Source organism: Podarcis tiliguerta, assembly GCF_965153285.1.
Source record: "Podarcis tiliguerta genome assembly, chromosome: Z".
In the NCBI taxonomy this organism is placed as follows: Eukaryota; Metazoa; Chordata; class Lepidosauria; order Squamata; family Lacertidae; genus Podarcis; species Podarcis tiliguerta.
In genome coordinates, this window is record NC_139553.1 from 18017720 (window position 1) to 18032860 (window position 15141).

Below are 15141 nucleotides of genomic sequence, written 5' to 3' on the forward strand. Positions count from 1 at the left end.
GCCCTTGAGGGGTGTAAGGTAAAGATAAAGGGACCTCTGACCGTTAGGTCCAGTCGCGGACGACTCTGGGGTTGCGGTGCTCATCTTGCTTTACTGGCCGAGGGAGCCGGTGTACAGCTTCTGGGTCATGTGGCCAGCATGACTAAGCCACTTCTGGTGAGCCAAAGCAGCACACAGAAACACCGTTTACCTCCCCCCCCCCCCGGAGTGGTACCTATTTATCTACTTGCACTTTGACGTGCTTTCGAACTGCTAGGTTGGCAAGAGCAGGGACCAAGCAACGGGAGCCCACCCAGTCGTGGGGATTCGAACCGCTGACCTTCTGATCAGCAAGCCCTAGACTGTGTGGTTTTGACCACAGCGCCACCCGCGTCCCCTTGACAGGTATAGAAAGGTACAAAATGCCCTGGCAATTAAGCCTGTAGTTTTATTATTTATTAAATTTATATTCCACCTTATTTCCTCCAAGGAGCTCAAAGTGTTATACGTGATTCTCCTCCGCATTTAATCCCCACAACACCTTGTGAGATAGATTAGTCTGAGGGGCAGTGACTGGTCCAAGGTCACTCTGTGGAATTCATGGCCAAGTAGGGATTTGATCCTTGTCCATCAAGATCCTAGTCTGACACCACTACACCACACTGGCTCTCACAAGGAGAAGCCAAGGTAGAGTCATAGGACCAGGTATCCTATTTCCCACAGTCGCCCATAAAAAAAAAAACGGTTTAGGAAGCCCACAATAATCTGGCTTCCTGCTTGTCCAGCAGAATTGGACAGGTATCGTTTTAGCTTGAAACTGATACCTGACATAATTTGCTCCCTGGACCATTATAACACCTTTTGCCTGGGGCAAGAATCAATTATCTAAAATGGGTTTGCTCTGCAGAAATGGTCAAGAATGGTAGTTTGTTAAAAAAAATAAAAATTGTGGCCTGGGGGTAGTAAAAAATCAGCTAGGCAACATTTTTGGCAGAAATCGCTACCTGTCAGGATCTGCTGATTATACCACGCTTGTTTCCCAGCCTTAGGAGCAGATCAGGCTTGCTTAATCCAGACTGATCTTTTCTGGAACCAGCTCCCTGTCAAAACAGCTGACCATCTGCTTCCCAATGCCAAAAGCAACAGAATATGATGGGCAGCATGTTGGAATGACTCCGTTGCCTGAATTGCTTCCTTTCAAATATCTGATGGGATATCATTAATGACAGCCAGGTCATTGAAACCTGTCTGTCGGAATCTCCTGCCTGCCCCAACTCTTAAACATTTGCCCTAGGAAAAAATTAAACCCATTTCCCACAGCAAACATATAAAGCATGGATGTCACAGATGTGTGTACATGCATATTTGTTTATAAACTTATACCTTCAACCAAATAAAAATTAATAATAATAATAAACCTTTATGTTGGCGCACAACCAAGGCAATAGAATAGAGTAAAACTGTTAAACCAGATCCATAAAACATCAGCAACTAAGACCAATAAACATTGGAAGCAAAATCTACTTAACAGCTTTTGAGTCCAGGCTCTAAAGTATGAAGCCCTGGTGAAATAAATGTTGTTTTTCAGGATCCCCTAAATTATAGGGCTTAAAAGAGTCGAAATCCCTTAGGTACATATGAAGCTGTGTTCTACCAAATCAGACCACTGGTCTATCTAACTCAGATGTTCTAAACAGCTTTTAGATGTTTTACGATCAGACGTTGTATTAATTTTAAAATAAATAAATAAATCTGTATTGTCTATACTGACTGGCAGCATATTTCCAAGATTTCTCCCAGTCCCACCTGGAAATGCTACTGGGGTTTGAACCAAGGACCTTCTGCATGCAAAGCATCTGTTCTGCCTCTGAGCTACGACCCCTTCCCCAGTTTCTGATATTTCTCTTCTGGATGAGGGACACACACACACACCCCACACACACACCTCATATACACAGTGCCCTCCACCTGATATGTGCCAAGGAGGCATCACCTGAAGAAGTGATGTTCTGGTCTTAAACTACACGGTGCATACAGATTCAATAATACTCCCTCTCAAATATCCCAAATTGTATATAGAAGGGGTAATAATAATATTATAATAATTTATTATTTGTACCCCGCCCATCTGGCTGGGTTTCCCCAGCCACTCTGGGCGGCTTCCATAGAAACAAAAAATACAGTATAATATCACAAATTAAAAACTTCCCTGAACAGGGCTGCCTTAAGATGTCTTCTAAATGTCAGGTAGTTATTTATCGCTTTGACATCTGATGGGAGGGCATTCCACAGGGCGGGCGCCACTACCGAGAAGGCCCTCTGCCTGGTTCCCTGTAGCTTTGCTTCTCGCAATGAGGGAACCGCCAGAAGGCCCTCGGCGCTGGACCTCAGCGTCCGGGCAGAACGATGGGGGTGGAGACGCACCTTCAGGTATACTGGTAACCAGCATGTTGCTCCCCAGAGATACTGTGGACTATAAGTTCATCGCTTGCTGCCTGGGACTGATAGGAGCTGTGGTCCATGACATCCGGAGAGCAACACATTTGCACCTTTGTTGCAAGGGGTGCCGCTTCTTGAATTTAACCTGGAAAGTAAATTGTAACCAACAAAGCTATAGAGGATTGGACAAATTCGTGGAGGAGGCTATAGAGGATTGGACAAATTCGTGGAGGAGGCTATTATTGGCTCCTAGCTACAATGACTATGCTCTGCCTTCATGGTTGGAGGCAGGAATGCTTTTGAATACCAGTTGCTGGAAACTGGAGGAGGCAAACGTTGCTGTTTTGCTCAGAACCTGCTTGAGGACTTCCTAGAATGAGAATCTGCTTAGCCACTGTGAGAACAGGATGCTGAACTAGATGGACAACTTTTGGTCCGATTCAACAAGCTCTTCTTATGTTCTTAGTGTCGGGTGGGGGGCGGGTGAAGAGACGACAAAGTTGAAGCCAGCACCTTTAATTCTGAAGTTAATTTATATCATGAGATCTCTGCTCCTTTATGTGTTTTTGTGTGTGGAGAAGTGACCTCACATTAGGAGGGAAAAACAACTGGCGGCTTCTGAATAGACAGGAAACAATTCCTCCCACGAGCAATTATAACTCCGGGAAAGCAATTTGAGATGGAGGCACTGGTTCCTCATATTGTGTTTCAATTTGAGGGTCAACAATCCAGCTAGGTGATGTAGTTCTATAGCTGTAGCAATTGAGTTTTTCTGTGCATCGTGAAGTTGATGGCTACCAGAATCTGCTGCCAAGACAGCTAGCATATTGCTACAGGCCACCTCAATCTCTGCCAAGCAGTAGCAAAATTCTAGGGCTCTTGGCACTTAACCAGGGTTTGTGTTCCTTTGGACACTGTAGTGTTGTTAAGAAATCCTGGTTATTTCTGTACTGTAGTGTTTTTTTAAGAAATATGGTTTATCCACACATATTTACACCTGAGTTTAGGTGGAGGAGGTGCAGAACATTACATCCCAGTAATGTCTCTTGTTGCTTTCCTCCTAAGTTCAGTGAGCTTGGGCCCAGAGCAAAGCCAGCCATGTCTTTTGGTGCAGCATCTCCCAGCCAGCACACATGGAGTTCTGCCCCTCCCTTCTTCTTCCCAAAAACCATTATTCTAACAGTACTCAAGCCTCATGTAAAAAGGGCATCTTTTTTCCTATGGCGACATCATGCCCCTGTAACCCTGGCAACGTCCTCTCCCAGCTTTTCTATTGTCTTCTCCTAACATATAGCTTGGGGATGAATTCCAACCCCCTTTTTCCTGACACTTTTTGTCTCTCACCTATTGTCAGGGTAATGACCCTGCCATCACCTGTCTTTGTTCTTTGATGGCACCTCTGTCAGCCAATCTTCTGAACAGGAGAACTGACTCAGCCTATATTTTTACACTGTGCCTGGCACCTTCCCAATACTCCAAATGCTAAATTCTACCATATACTAGCAATAGCATTATTGTTGTTATTATTATTAATGACAAACAGTGAATATATTCAATTGTTTTCAGATAGCCTATTCCAAAGTTAGCCCTCTGATGTGACTCAGCTGGGGCTGAGGGCATGAATCAGAGAGTGGTCCAAGCTATCTTGCCCTTGGCATATTCTCTTTAGCACAATTTCCTTGGTGGTCTTTGAGTATCACCCAAAGAAAAAATATTGTTATGAAATTGGGGGGGGGGGCAGATCCCCATAAATTTTTAATTTAGTAAATTTGCACAAACAGAAAGAGTTTTTGAGAGAAAATGAGCTGAAATGAAATAAATAAATTAGTAAATAAATGCACGTTAGGGAAAGAAAAGGAAGAACAGGAAACTATGGTGGGAGGCAGGTATGAGGAAACAATAAATGAATAGATTTAGGAAGGGAGGGAATAATGTTAGAAAAGGAGAAGAAAGGAAGCAGCCTGAAAGAAACTAAGGCAGTGCAGAAGAAATACAGGAAGAAAGGGGGTGAATAAGTTTAGGAAGGGAAGAAAAGAAAAAGATTGTGCAGTAAGGAAGGAAATAAATGTTAGGAAATAAAGAAAAGGAAGAAGATGCATTCTGAGGAGAAACTGAGGCAGAATGGAATACTAAAGCAAAGGTTTAGGAAAAAAAGGAAGGAAAGAAGGAAATTTAGGAAGGAAAGCAAAGGAAAAGGGAGCATTTTGTGGTTGACTAAGGCAGAGAGAAAGTCAGGAGTGGAAATAGTAAAAAAGTGGAGAAAGAGAAAATAAACGTTAGGAAGAGGAGTTTGAGGTAAAACTGAAGCAGAGTGGGAAAAGGTGAAGAATGGTTTTGAAAAAGGAAGGAAAGGTTGAGAAGGCATCTGGGGGTAACTGAGGCACAGGGAGACAGAAAGCAGACGGGGGGGGGGGGAGAGAAGGCCCCACCCCAAATATCTCCCTGTGGTGGGAGGGGGTTGCCTCCATTAACCCTGTCTTCTACTTGCCGCCCTCTCACAGCCACAGGCACAGCCCGGGTCTCGCCGTCTTCGCCGCCGCCTCCCCGCTCCTTCTCTTCTCGCGGGCGGAGGGAGGAAGGCGGGTGGACGGGCGGAGGGAACAGCCGGGCCGGTTTGAACCAGTGGAGGCGGTGGCAGCAGCAGCAGAAGAAGAAAAAGAAGGGGGAAAGGCGGCGGAAGGGACCCCGGGATAAGTCTGGTAGGCGATCCCGACCGTCCCTCCCGGTGCCTACTGCGGAGAAGGTGGAGGAGCTGTGTTCCCTCCGAGCATGTGAGGCTGGGGAACGAGCAGCGGAGGGCGGGAAATGGAGGCGGCTGGGCCCGGGTCTAGTTGGCACTGCGCAGGAGGCTGCTGGCGGTGGCGGTAGGCCCGGGAGTTTGCCTTGGCAACGAGACCTTAGGGGGAGGAGGGCCTGGCAGGGACGGGAGCGGGGCGAGCGAGACAGGCAATGGCTGTTTTAGAGTGCTGGTTTGGCGCGGGAAGGGAGCCCAGGGGCGGGGGAGAGGGAGCGTTTCCCCCACTAATAATAATAATAATGTATTAAGTTTATTTGCCGCCTTTTTTTTGCTATGTCAACTCGAAGCGACTTATAAAAAAACGAAAACGAAATACACGTTGAAGCGAGGTGTGGCGAATACGTTCGTTAAAACACCTCATGCTCTGTACCCTTTAGGGCGAGGGTCCACCTGCAGAGGCTTGCTCTTTAAAGCGGATATTTAGCGTGTATTTGAGGACGCAGGATTTCATTGAAAACCGCCTTGTGCTGAGTTAGGCAACTGGGTTCCGTCCAGCTCAGTACTGTCCGCACGGACTGGCAGCAGCAGCGGATCTCCAGGGTTCGGCGCTGCCTGAGGATGCCAGGGGTTGGGACTCAGCATGGGACTCAGCATGCAAGGCAGGTGCACAGGAAGCTACCTTGTACAGATCCAGAGCAACTGGTCCATCTAGCTCAGTACTGCCCACACTCATTGGCAGAATCCAGACGGTCTTTCCCAGCCCTACCTGGAGATGCCATAGGGCAGGCATGTTTAAAGTCCGTTATGGGGGCCTAATCCGGCCCACCGGTTGGTTTAATCTGGCCTCTGTGGCAGTTTTATTTCCTGGGGTAAAATCCTAAAAAAAACCTCAATAGACTTCAATCCTAAAAAAATAATTTTAAAAAACCCAATAACTTCAATCCTTTAAAAAGTCAACAACTTTGGTTGGCCCTCATGGCCCTTCGCTTAATCAAATCTGGCCCTCTTTGAAAAAAGCTTGGACACCACTGCCATAGGGGATTGAACCTGGAGCTAAGCAAAGCATGTGCTCTACTACTGAGCTGTGGCCCTTCCCTAAATTTGCATATCCTAATTTACATGTACAGGTACAAGTTTAGAAATTGTGATTGTGTCCTTGCCAGTGGTGGTGCATTTGCTTTGCATGTAGGAGGTTCCAGGTTCAATCCTCAATGGCATCTCCAGATAGGACTTACCAGCCCTTCATCTGCCATTGAAAGGGTATTAGTTAATACAGAACATGTCATATGTAGAATTTGATTGGGAAACTTCAGTGCATTAGCTTTCTGCATAACTGTTGCATTGTGTTAATATGCATCTTTTCTTTCTTTTTGTGTTAGGATGGTGTAACAACTTGCCTGAGAACCAGTGCCTGAGTGGGCCTCCTTGCTACCAATTAGGATGTTTCTCATGGACACCCCCCCTTTGGTGGCCCTCCAGAGGACATGGGAGCCCTTTGTCCCATCGAGAAACTGCAGGTACCCCATCTGCTTCTCAGAATCCGAAGATGATATTGCTAGGACAGCTGTCAGTGCCAAAGTCCAGATGATCATTAACAACCTCCAGAGCGAAGAGGCATCCTTGGATGCCAGCTGCAGTGAATATGGCTGCCTTATGCAGAAAAAGCAGAAGGGACCCAAGGTCAGGAGCCCCAAGCTAAGGGCCAGCGGCAGGATGCTGCAGAAACACATTGAATACACCCAGAGTCACTGTCCTGCTGACTCTGATGGCATGGAGGTGGAAGAGAGCTCAGAATTTGGCCCTCTCTCACTGAATTCTGACAGTGATGATTCCGTTGACCGAGAAATAGAAGAGGCCATCCAAGAGTATCTAAAAAACAAAGGCCAGTGCATTTCACCACTGCCAAGCGAGGCCAAGAGTTTGCACAGTGTAGACAATGCAGATTGTAGTTTGTTCCCTACAGATGTGAAGTTGAATGAGGTTCAGTGCCCCTGTTCCCCCAATTACTTTGAGGGAGACATCGCTCCCTCCCCGTGCAGTGTGAGCAGCAATGACACTTTTGAACAGAGCATCGAAGCTGAGATAGAGCAGTTCTTAAATGAGAAGAAACAGCAATCAAGGGAAAAGGATATAACACTGGGGAGTAGGAAACTTCACCAGAAAGAGACCCAAGAGAAGTTGGCAGTTAGGAACCGGAGAGAAAGTCGGCAAAGGTATCTGAAGCGAGAGCAGGGCAAGGCGCACTTCTTAAGGCACCACCTGGAACTCGGAGATGCCAATGCTCCTTCTAAACAGGAGTCAAAAACCAATGGAAAGGAGCTTGGTGACTTCAGTACAACAGGCCAGACAACCTTGAAAACACCTTTGGCTGGTCATTCCTGCATCCTGGAGCAAAGCAGAACAGGCAAGAAAAGGCAGGCACTTTGGAAAGCCAGGGAAGAGCAAACCCTTCAAAGCATAGACATCTCTGATTCAAGTAGTGACGATGGCATTGAAGAAGCTATCCAGCTGTACCAGCTGGAGAAAACCAGGAAGGCATCAGACTCCAAAGCATGCCGCGCTGCTTTTCCGAAGGAAGAGTTTGGGGCCATCAGGATAAAAGATATATCTGCCAGGTTGATGATCCATTCAGTAAAAGGTGCCTTGCCAGAGATCCCCAGAAAAGCTTTGAGCAGGAAGGGGAGGCAAAGCTGCTCTAAAGCAGCAGAATTAAATAAGTTGGATGCCATTTGCAGCAAGATAGCAGAGAAAGGCAATGTTGGCCCTATTCTGGAAGATGACTTTGCCAAGTGTGCACTCACCTTCCAGGCCTCTTGCAGGACAGACACTGCTGCTGAGCTGATGTGTGCAGAAGCCATCCTGGACATCTCCAAGACCATTTTACCTCTCCCTACAGGAAGCAGCCACAGCAGGTCATTCTCCACAAGTGATCCTTCATTCTGCTCCCAGAGTGTACCGCCTTTTCAAATTGAAAGTGACAGCCACAGTGTGAACAGTGATGACAGCATTGAGCAAGAAATAAGAACTTTTTTGGCGGTCAAAGCAAAAGCAGGAGGCCTGGTAGCAAAAAATGAAGGGGTATCACATATTGCTCAAATTCCTCCCTTCTCTGGGCAACCCTTAAAACTGTCACCAAGTCAAAAAAGGAAACCCAAGGCAGGAAGCAAGCGAGACCAAAGCACACAACTGATGCTGTCAAATACACCCCAAGGGGAAGGTGGTCGGAGCATACTGAAAAACAGTAAGGTTGGAGGGGCAGTGGCTAGCTGCCAACAAGATGCTGTATCCATTGCCAGTTTAATAGATTTTGGAAACCCTTTGTCACAAAGACAGCTTGGTGCTAGAGAACTTTTTAAAAGCATGGCATGGGAACAACAGAAGTACATCATAGAGGATAAGAGCAGTTCTTTGGACAGTGATGAGGACCTGGACACAGCTATCAAGGATCTCTTGAGGTCCAAGCGAAAGTTAAAGAAAAAACCCAAAGACCAAAGAATCCCGTGCAAGAAGAGAGTCCGGTTTAGTGAGACAGAGATGCAGATTCTGGAGGATAAAGAAACAGACTGCAAACCTAAAGCTCCCACCTTGCTGAAAAGTTGCCTCATGAGCCCCAGAATAAACTTTGGGGAAGAGGATGCAAAGAAAGGGCCCCGAAGTATCATGAAGTCCCAAAGTCCAAAAGCCACACAGTGTGTGTTGGAATTTAAAAAGGAATGCCACACTAAGTCAGTGGCAGGGCCCAAAACTCAGGATGGAGCAAAAAGCAATCAGTGTCTTTGGGCTGCCACATCCCTGACAGACAACAGCAGTTCCATGGATAGTGATGACAGCATTGAGCAAGAAATCCAGAGGTTCTTGGCAGAAAAGGCTAAAGATTCCACAGAAGTACCCAGAGCCAATGGGATTGTTGAGAACTTGCAAATTGATAAACCCCAAACATCCATATCTAAAGCCAAGCGCCAGCTGTTTAAAGATGGAGGCAATGCCTTGCTGGGATGGAGTAAAAAAGCAAAGAAGGCAGGTCCACTTATGGTTGTGTTGAGAGGTTCTCTGAAGGCTGAAGAAGAGACAATTCAAAATTCTTCTCTTTGTGACATGCAGGTGGTCTCATCTGAGTGGGATCTGTTTAGTCAAGGTACTATGCAGACAAAACGATCCGGTTTACCTGCAAAACAGGCAGTGGTTCAAAGAAAGGTTGGCTATGATAGCAAGCTTGACCAAATAAACATTCCACCTGGGAAGGGCAAATCTGAGAACTTTAAATCACAAAATTACTTTAAGCCATTGTCTTCTTTCAAAAGGAAAAGCCCATATGAGTTCAAAGTTTCCAGCAAGTTTATAGCAGGCATCAAAAGAACTCAGAATAAAAAAAACCCTATGCTTGTGGGGAAAGGGCAGGGTGAAGATCTGTCATTCAAGAGGCAGGGAGGTGTCCCAGTATCAGATTTGCTTGGTAAGAGGCAGGTGGTGAGACTGCAGAGAGGGGGGGTTCTAAGATCCAGGTGTCAGGCAAGATTTAAAGAGGCAGATTTATCTTCAGGAGGGCCTTGTCCCTTTTTGACTGAGAGGCAAGGGGAAACAGAGGAAGATTATTTATGTAATGAAGCAGTCAACCTAGCAGCTAGTAAACCTTTGGAGCCTTGCTGCAGGAGGGACTCCAGCCATGGTCTTCCTTTGCACGTACGCAGCACAGCTAATGAGCAAGGGGTCAGAGTTAGCACAGTGTCCCTGCGTGCTGAGTTCCCTGATGGGGTAGAAGAAGGGAACACCCAGGAGCTTCACACCAGTTGGGAGGAGTGTAGTAAAGTTCCCAGCAGCTGTTATAACTTGCAACAGATGGAGAATCCTTGATTGGCCAGGATAGGATAGCAGAGGAACAAGCCCAGAAAGATTTAGAGGAAGGCTGTGCAGAATTTGTAGGTGTAACCCCAATGGAGTATGCACACTGGTGAAAAGCAAGGACTTCAGTTTGTAAGGGCTTTATTTTTTACAGCATCCGTGTGTGGTGTGTTTTTTTAAGGTAAAAGCCTGCATTACAGTTAGGTTTTCTGACATCTTCATTAATCTCCATGCTGGAAGGGGTGAGGATTTTGTTACAACATTATGAAGACTGGGTGAATGTTCTTTTCCTCACCCTCCCCTGCATCATCCTTGAGTTACAAGGACAGAATCTTATAATTGTAGAGTTTGAAGGAATCCAAAGGGTCATCTAGCCCAACCCCCTTATCTACTCAGCACCTCACGACTCATCCACAGTGGAAAACTTATGCCTCCCTCCCCCTCCGACCAAGAGATTTATCCTTATCAGCTAAAGAAAATGTAATCTTTATTAAGCAGCCCAGAGTGTCGTGGTCTTCAAAGTATTCAAAATGGAAAGAGAATTTGGGACAAATGCAGACAGTATATCTTTCCATTGAAGGAATCTGTCGCCTATTACATGGACTTGATTCCCCTCCCCTCCCCACTTTTTTAAAGACTGTTCTAAGTTATTTTAAAAGTGCTTTAAGTGAGTCTTTTTGTAACAGTTTATAGAGCACCCCTAACTGCAGAGAACTGTAGTTCATGTTCATTGTACTACATCAAGACGGGAAAACTTGTGGGGTCTCCATATGTTGCTGGAGTAAGACTCCCATCATCCCCAGCCACTGGTCATGCTGGCGTGGAGCTGATAGGAGTTGGAATCTAACAATATCTGGAGGGTGCAGGAGTTCCCCACCTACTTATCACAGGCAATGAAGATAACTCTGGTCTGAGACTTTCGACTTTATTCTTAGAACAGCCTTCCCCAACCTAGGGCCTGTGCTTCCTGGAGTTGATGGGAGTTGTAGTCCAGAACTTCTGGAAGGCACCTGGTTGGCGAGGGCTGTCTTAGATGCTGCTTTTTTAAAAAATGCTGCTTTCACATCTCATTTTACATTGAAACCTCATGGCAATCTGCCTCTTCTCACTATAAACCTTTACTATACATTCTTCTATTGCTCTTTAAATCCCCAGATCAGTTTATGGGGACCCTCGGGGTGGGAGGCAGGGAGAGAGGGTTCATCTGTATTCATCAGTCAAATTGCAGTACTTTGTAGCTTGTGGTTTCGATTCTGTCTGACTGAAAAAGCACTTTTGAACTTGTTTTGTATATAAGAAATGGTGTACATTCATACATTTATAAGGTTTAATAAACTGGGATCAGAGTTTGAACCATGAAACCAAAAGTGTTTTCTTTTTTTATGTCTCAGGTGTTTCAAAGAGATTTAGGTCCACAGCCACCACTTGGTCCTCTGTCGTTTATCTTACTCAGGCTGTTTCCAAAGGGGCTTTGTCCACCCTCTTAAGGTGTCAGCGGAAAGGAACAGTTGTATTCTGTACCCCAGTCAATAATAGAGCCTACTAGATCAGGCCAGAGGGGTCCCATCTAGTCCAGCATCCTGTTCTAACAGTGGCCAACCAAAACCCCAATGGGAAGAAGCCCACAAGCAAGACCAGAGCAAGAGAGCAACTCTCTCCGCTTATGATTCCCAGCAACTGGTATTCAGAGGCATTCTAGCTCCCAACAACAGAGGAAGAAAAAAAGAAAAGCCTGCTGGAAAAGCACCTGTCTGGTATCAGTAGCCAAGGTGTTCCAGAGTGTAGGTGCTGCCATACTAAAAGATGGATTTCTTACAAATGGGGAATGAGTATTATGTGGCACCTCTAACAGTGCCAATTTCACAGGTTGATGTGGTCGTGTGAGCATTTACGGAGTAAGGTAAACCTATCCCAAGTTTCTGGACCTCATTGTTCTTAATTAAATAGGAACATAAGTGGCCATATTCCAGCTCTGACTGTTGGTCCACCTAGCTCAGTATTGCCTACAATGACTGGTCTTCCCAGAGTTGCCAAAGTCTTTCCAGGGTTTCAGGCAGGGCATTCCCAGCCCTAGCTGGAGATGCCAGCAGGGATTGAACCCAGGACCTTCGACATGTTCCACCAATGAGCTACAGCCCTTCCCCAAGTGTGAAGTCAGACAATACATGCAGATTGCTGCAGATTCCCAACATTTTAATGATGGACACAATACTATTGTTACACGGTAACCTTAATTAAACCTAACAATGATATTCTCTGCAAGCTCTTTGCCATGGATGCAATCCAAAGCCATTTAACCCCACTTGTTGATGCCTACAAGAGTTTTCTAGATAGAGAGGAGCAGAAATTGTTCACTGAAACTAGATGGGAGCCACAGGAAAAAAGTTGTTTTTTCAGGAGCTTCAAAATAGTCGTTTCCATAATCATTCCTTGGTGTCGTTCGTTAGGATGAAGGAGTGAAAGCTTAAATGGGCAGCAACTTGGCTTCCAGGTGTCCCCTACTCGCAAAATGATGGACCCCCAGTCCTGTAACTGGGATGGAAATTCAGTGTGTCAAAGCAGGTGATGAAGTTTTCTGCGCCGGTCACATAGCTCTTCTCTGTGTTGGTGTTGATCCCAGTATTCCGGTATGGGCCAAACTTCACAAGGTGGTTTGAGAAGGCATGTGGGGAAACATGGAAGCTGGTCTGTTGGGAAGAAAGTGGGGTGTGAATGATTATCTGGAACCCTGAGGCTAGTGAGTTAACTTGAGTAGCTCAGACCACAGGCAACCCCATCTAGGCAAACAAAATGAAAGTTTTGTTTAGGAACCTGTGCACTAAGGACACTGACTCCTGCCTAGAAGGCAGGGAAGTCACCCTGCAGTCTATATAAGAACATAAGGAGACCCTGCTGGATCAGAACAAAGGGGGCCCGCCCAGTCCAGTTTCTCATTCTCACAATGTCCTACCAGAGGCCCACTATGGGAAACTCACAAGCAGAATTCCTAGTGTTAAAGTCTTCTGCCAGTTGGCAATTCCCAGCCATGTGTTCAGAGGCATTCTGACTCCAGCACTAGAATTAGCATGTAGGACCTAAGAACCTAAAAAAGAGCTCTGCTGGATTAGGCCAAAGGCATATCTAGTCCAGCATCCTGTCATCACAGTGGCCATGCAGATGCCCACTATCAGAACTTCCCAAGCAGGACCAGAGCACAAGAGCAACACTCCCATCCTGTGGTTTCCAGCAACAGGCATTCTGAGGCATTATTGCCTCTTAGCTTATAGAGGCAGAGCATAGCCACTTTGGCTAGTAGCCTTCAATAGCCCTCTTCTCCATGCACACTCAGTTGTCCATGTACCTAATGATCAACTCACCCACAATTATGGCACGCCAGAGGACTATCATAATGAGGATAACTTCTCTCAAAGAACGGGTCCTTTTCTAAGGGGCAATTTCCCTCTTTCTTAGGGACAATTAGAAGTAAGATTCCAGCTGCATTTTGAGTGCTCTTCTCATGGAGCAACTCACAATATTTTATTCATTATTATAATATCTGTAGGCCACACTTCCTTTAAAAATGCAGCAATACAAAATTGCTGGTGTTTCTGCTTATCTTCTTGTAAAAACATCAATACATACTGATTGCGGTTTTTTTAAAGCCATGCTCTAAAGGCCTGTCTGGATAACATCATTTTAAGGAGACATCTAAAAAAAGGAAAAAATGATTCCTACCAAACCTCCACTGGCAGGGAGTTACACTGGGCAGGGCCTCCCTAATAAAGGCTGAATGAACCAGTGTTGTGTAGTGGTTAGAGTGCTGGAGTAGGACCTGGGAGGCCTGGGTTTGAATCCCCACTCGTCATGAAGCGCATTGGGTGTTATCTTGAGCCAGCCTACCTCAAAGGGATGTTAGGAAGAGAAACCGGGGACATGTACAATGCAGTGCCAGGCCCTGCCTATCACCCAAATCTACATTGCAGGGTTGTTGTGGAGATTGAGCAGAGGCAGAACCAAGTATGCCACCTTGAGCTCCTTGAAGAGAAAAAGCGGGATATAAATAAAATACATAACTTCAGTGATTAAGGTAAAGCATAAAAGGATCAAGTGGTTCTTAAGGTGTACTTAGGCCTCATGATTTCCTGGACTCTGGACCATGAACCTGTCTGGGGCACAACTTAACAATTCAGCAAAACTGCTCATACCGGCATTTCATGCACCGTGGGGGGTTTCCCACCGTAGTCCATGTTGGTGGTCCTGAACAGTGGGTTGGGCTCTTTAAATCTGAAAGACAGGGTTCCAGTTGAATGTAGGTAATCACACGTTTCCTATTACTATTAGAACAACCAATGTTGGCAGAAGAATTGGTCATATATATGATCTTGGCAGCTCGGACAGTAATTGCAATTAGTGGGGGGAAACCCCCAAAACTGGCACTGGACACTCAGTGCCACTCACTCTGGAAGAGAGCTAAAATGGAGAAAATTACATATAATTTGAGATTCCAACAGGGACTAGAACTTCCAGACACCTTTTATATGATTTGGCATTCCTTTATGACGTAAACAGCAGAACCATCTCATCACAATCCAGGCAAATGTGGAAGTAGTCTTTACTAGCAGTTGTGCATCTGGATTTGTCATGTGCCTACTTTGTAGTTCCATTTTTCATGTTTTAATTTGCATCTGCTGTAACTGTTCTCTTTGTTTTATATACATGATAAAATGATATTTATTCATATTTACAAAAAGAAAAAACCAGGCACTGACTGGCAGCTGCTTTCCAGAGTTTGAGGCAAGGTTCTTGTCCCCCCCCCCCCAACCTGGTGATTCCTTGAGGGGAGGGCACATCTGTTTGCAAAGCAGGTTCCCACCATCCATCCCTCTCACCTGTAGCCCCGGAACCATCCAGGGTTGTTGAATCGGCGAGGCAGGGTTGGCTCCACTCTGTAGTAATCAGAGGTTCTCTGGCCCACCTCCCCATCCTTTTTCTCAAGGGAGTCTGTTGCATTTGGGCAAAGCTGTTCCTGGGACATTGCAGAGAGAAGGGGCTGGGGGGGTGGTGGTTGTAACTTTCTGAAAGCCAGCAGTGAGGGCGGGGGAGTGGCAGGAAAGAACCCAGACCTCAAAGATGGTGGTTGGTTCTTGTGTAGAAACAAAGCCACTGGG

The 15141-nt window shown here is 45.9% G+C and overlaps 2 protein-coding genes across 4 annotated transcripts; one reads left to right on the forward strand and one right to left on the reverse strand.

The window, feature by feature from the left end:
• The first annotated feature begins 3909 nt into the window (after positions 1–3909).
• PPP1R26 (protein phosphatase 1 regulatory subunit 26) lies at positions 3910–11361 on the forward strand. 3 transcript variants are annotated; one of them, XM_083423476.1, is made up of 2 exons: positions 3910–5282; positions 6535–11361. In XM_083423476.1, the coding sequence occupies exon 2, from the start codon at positions 6596–6598 to the stop codon at positions 10004–10006; it is 3411 nt and encodes a 1136-aa protein (XP_083279602.1). In that variant the 5' UTR covers positions 3910–5282; positions 6535–6595; the 3' UTR covers positions 10007–11361. The 3 variants fall into 3 exon arrangements, with proteins under 3 accessions (XP_083279602.1, XP_083279603.1, XP_083279601.1); XM_083423477.1 differs by having other exon boundaries at positions 3910–5161; XM_083423475.1 differs by having other exon boundaries at positions 3911–5189.
• Positions 11362–12162: 801 nt separating this feature from the next.
• Positions 12163–15141, reverse strand: PIERCE1 (piercer of microtubule wall 1). The gene is made up of 3 exons (XM_083424087.1): positions 14863–15141; positions 14179–14257; positions 12163–12681 (listed from the first exon to the last, which is right to left on the reverse strand). The coding sequence occupies exons 1-3, from the start codon at positions 15006–15008 to the stop codon at positions 12493–12495; spliced, it is 414 nt and encodes a 137-aa protein (XP_083280213.1). The 5' UTR covers positions 15009–15141; the 3' UTR covers positions 12163–12492.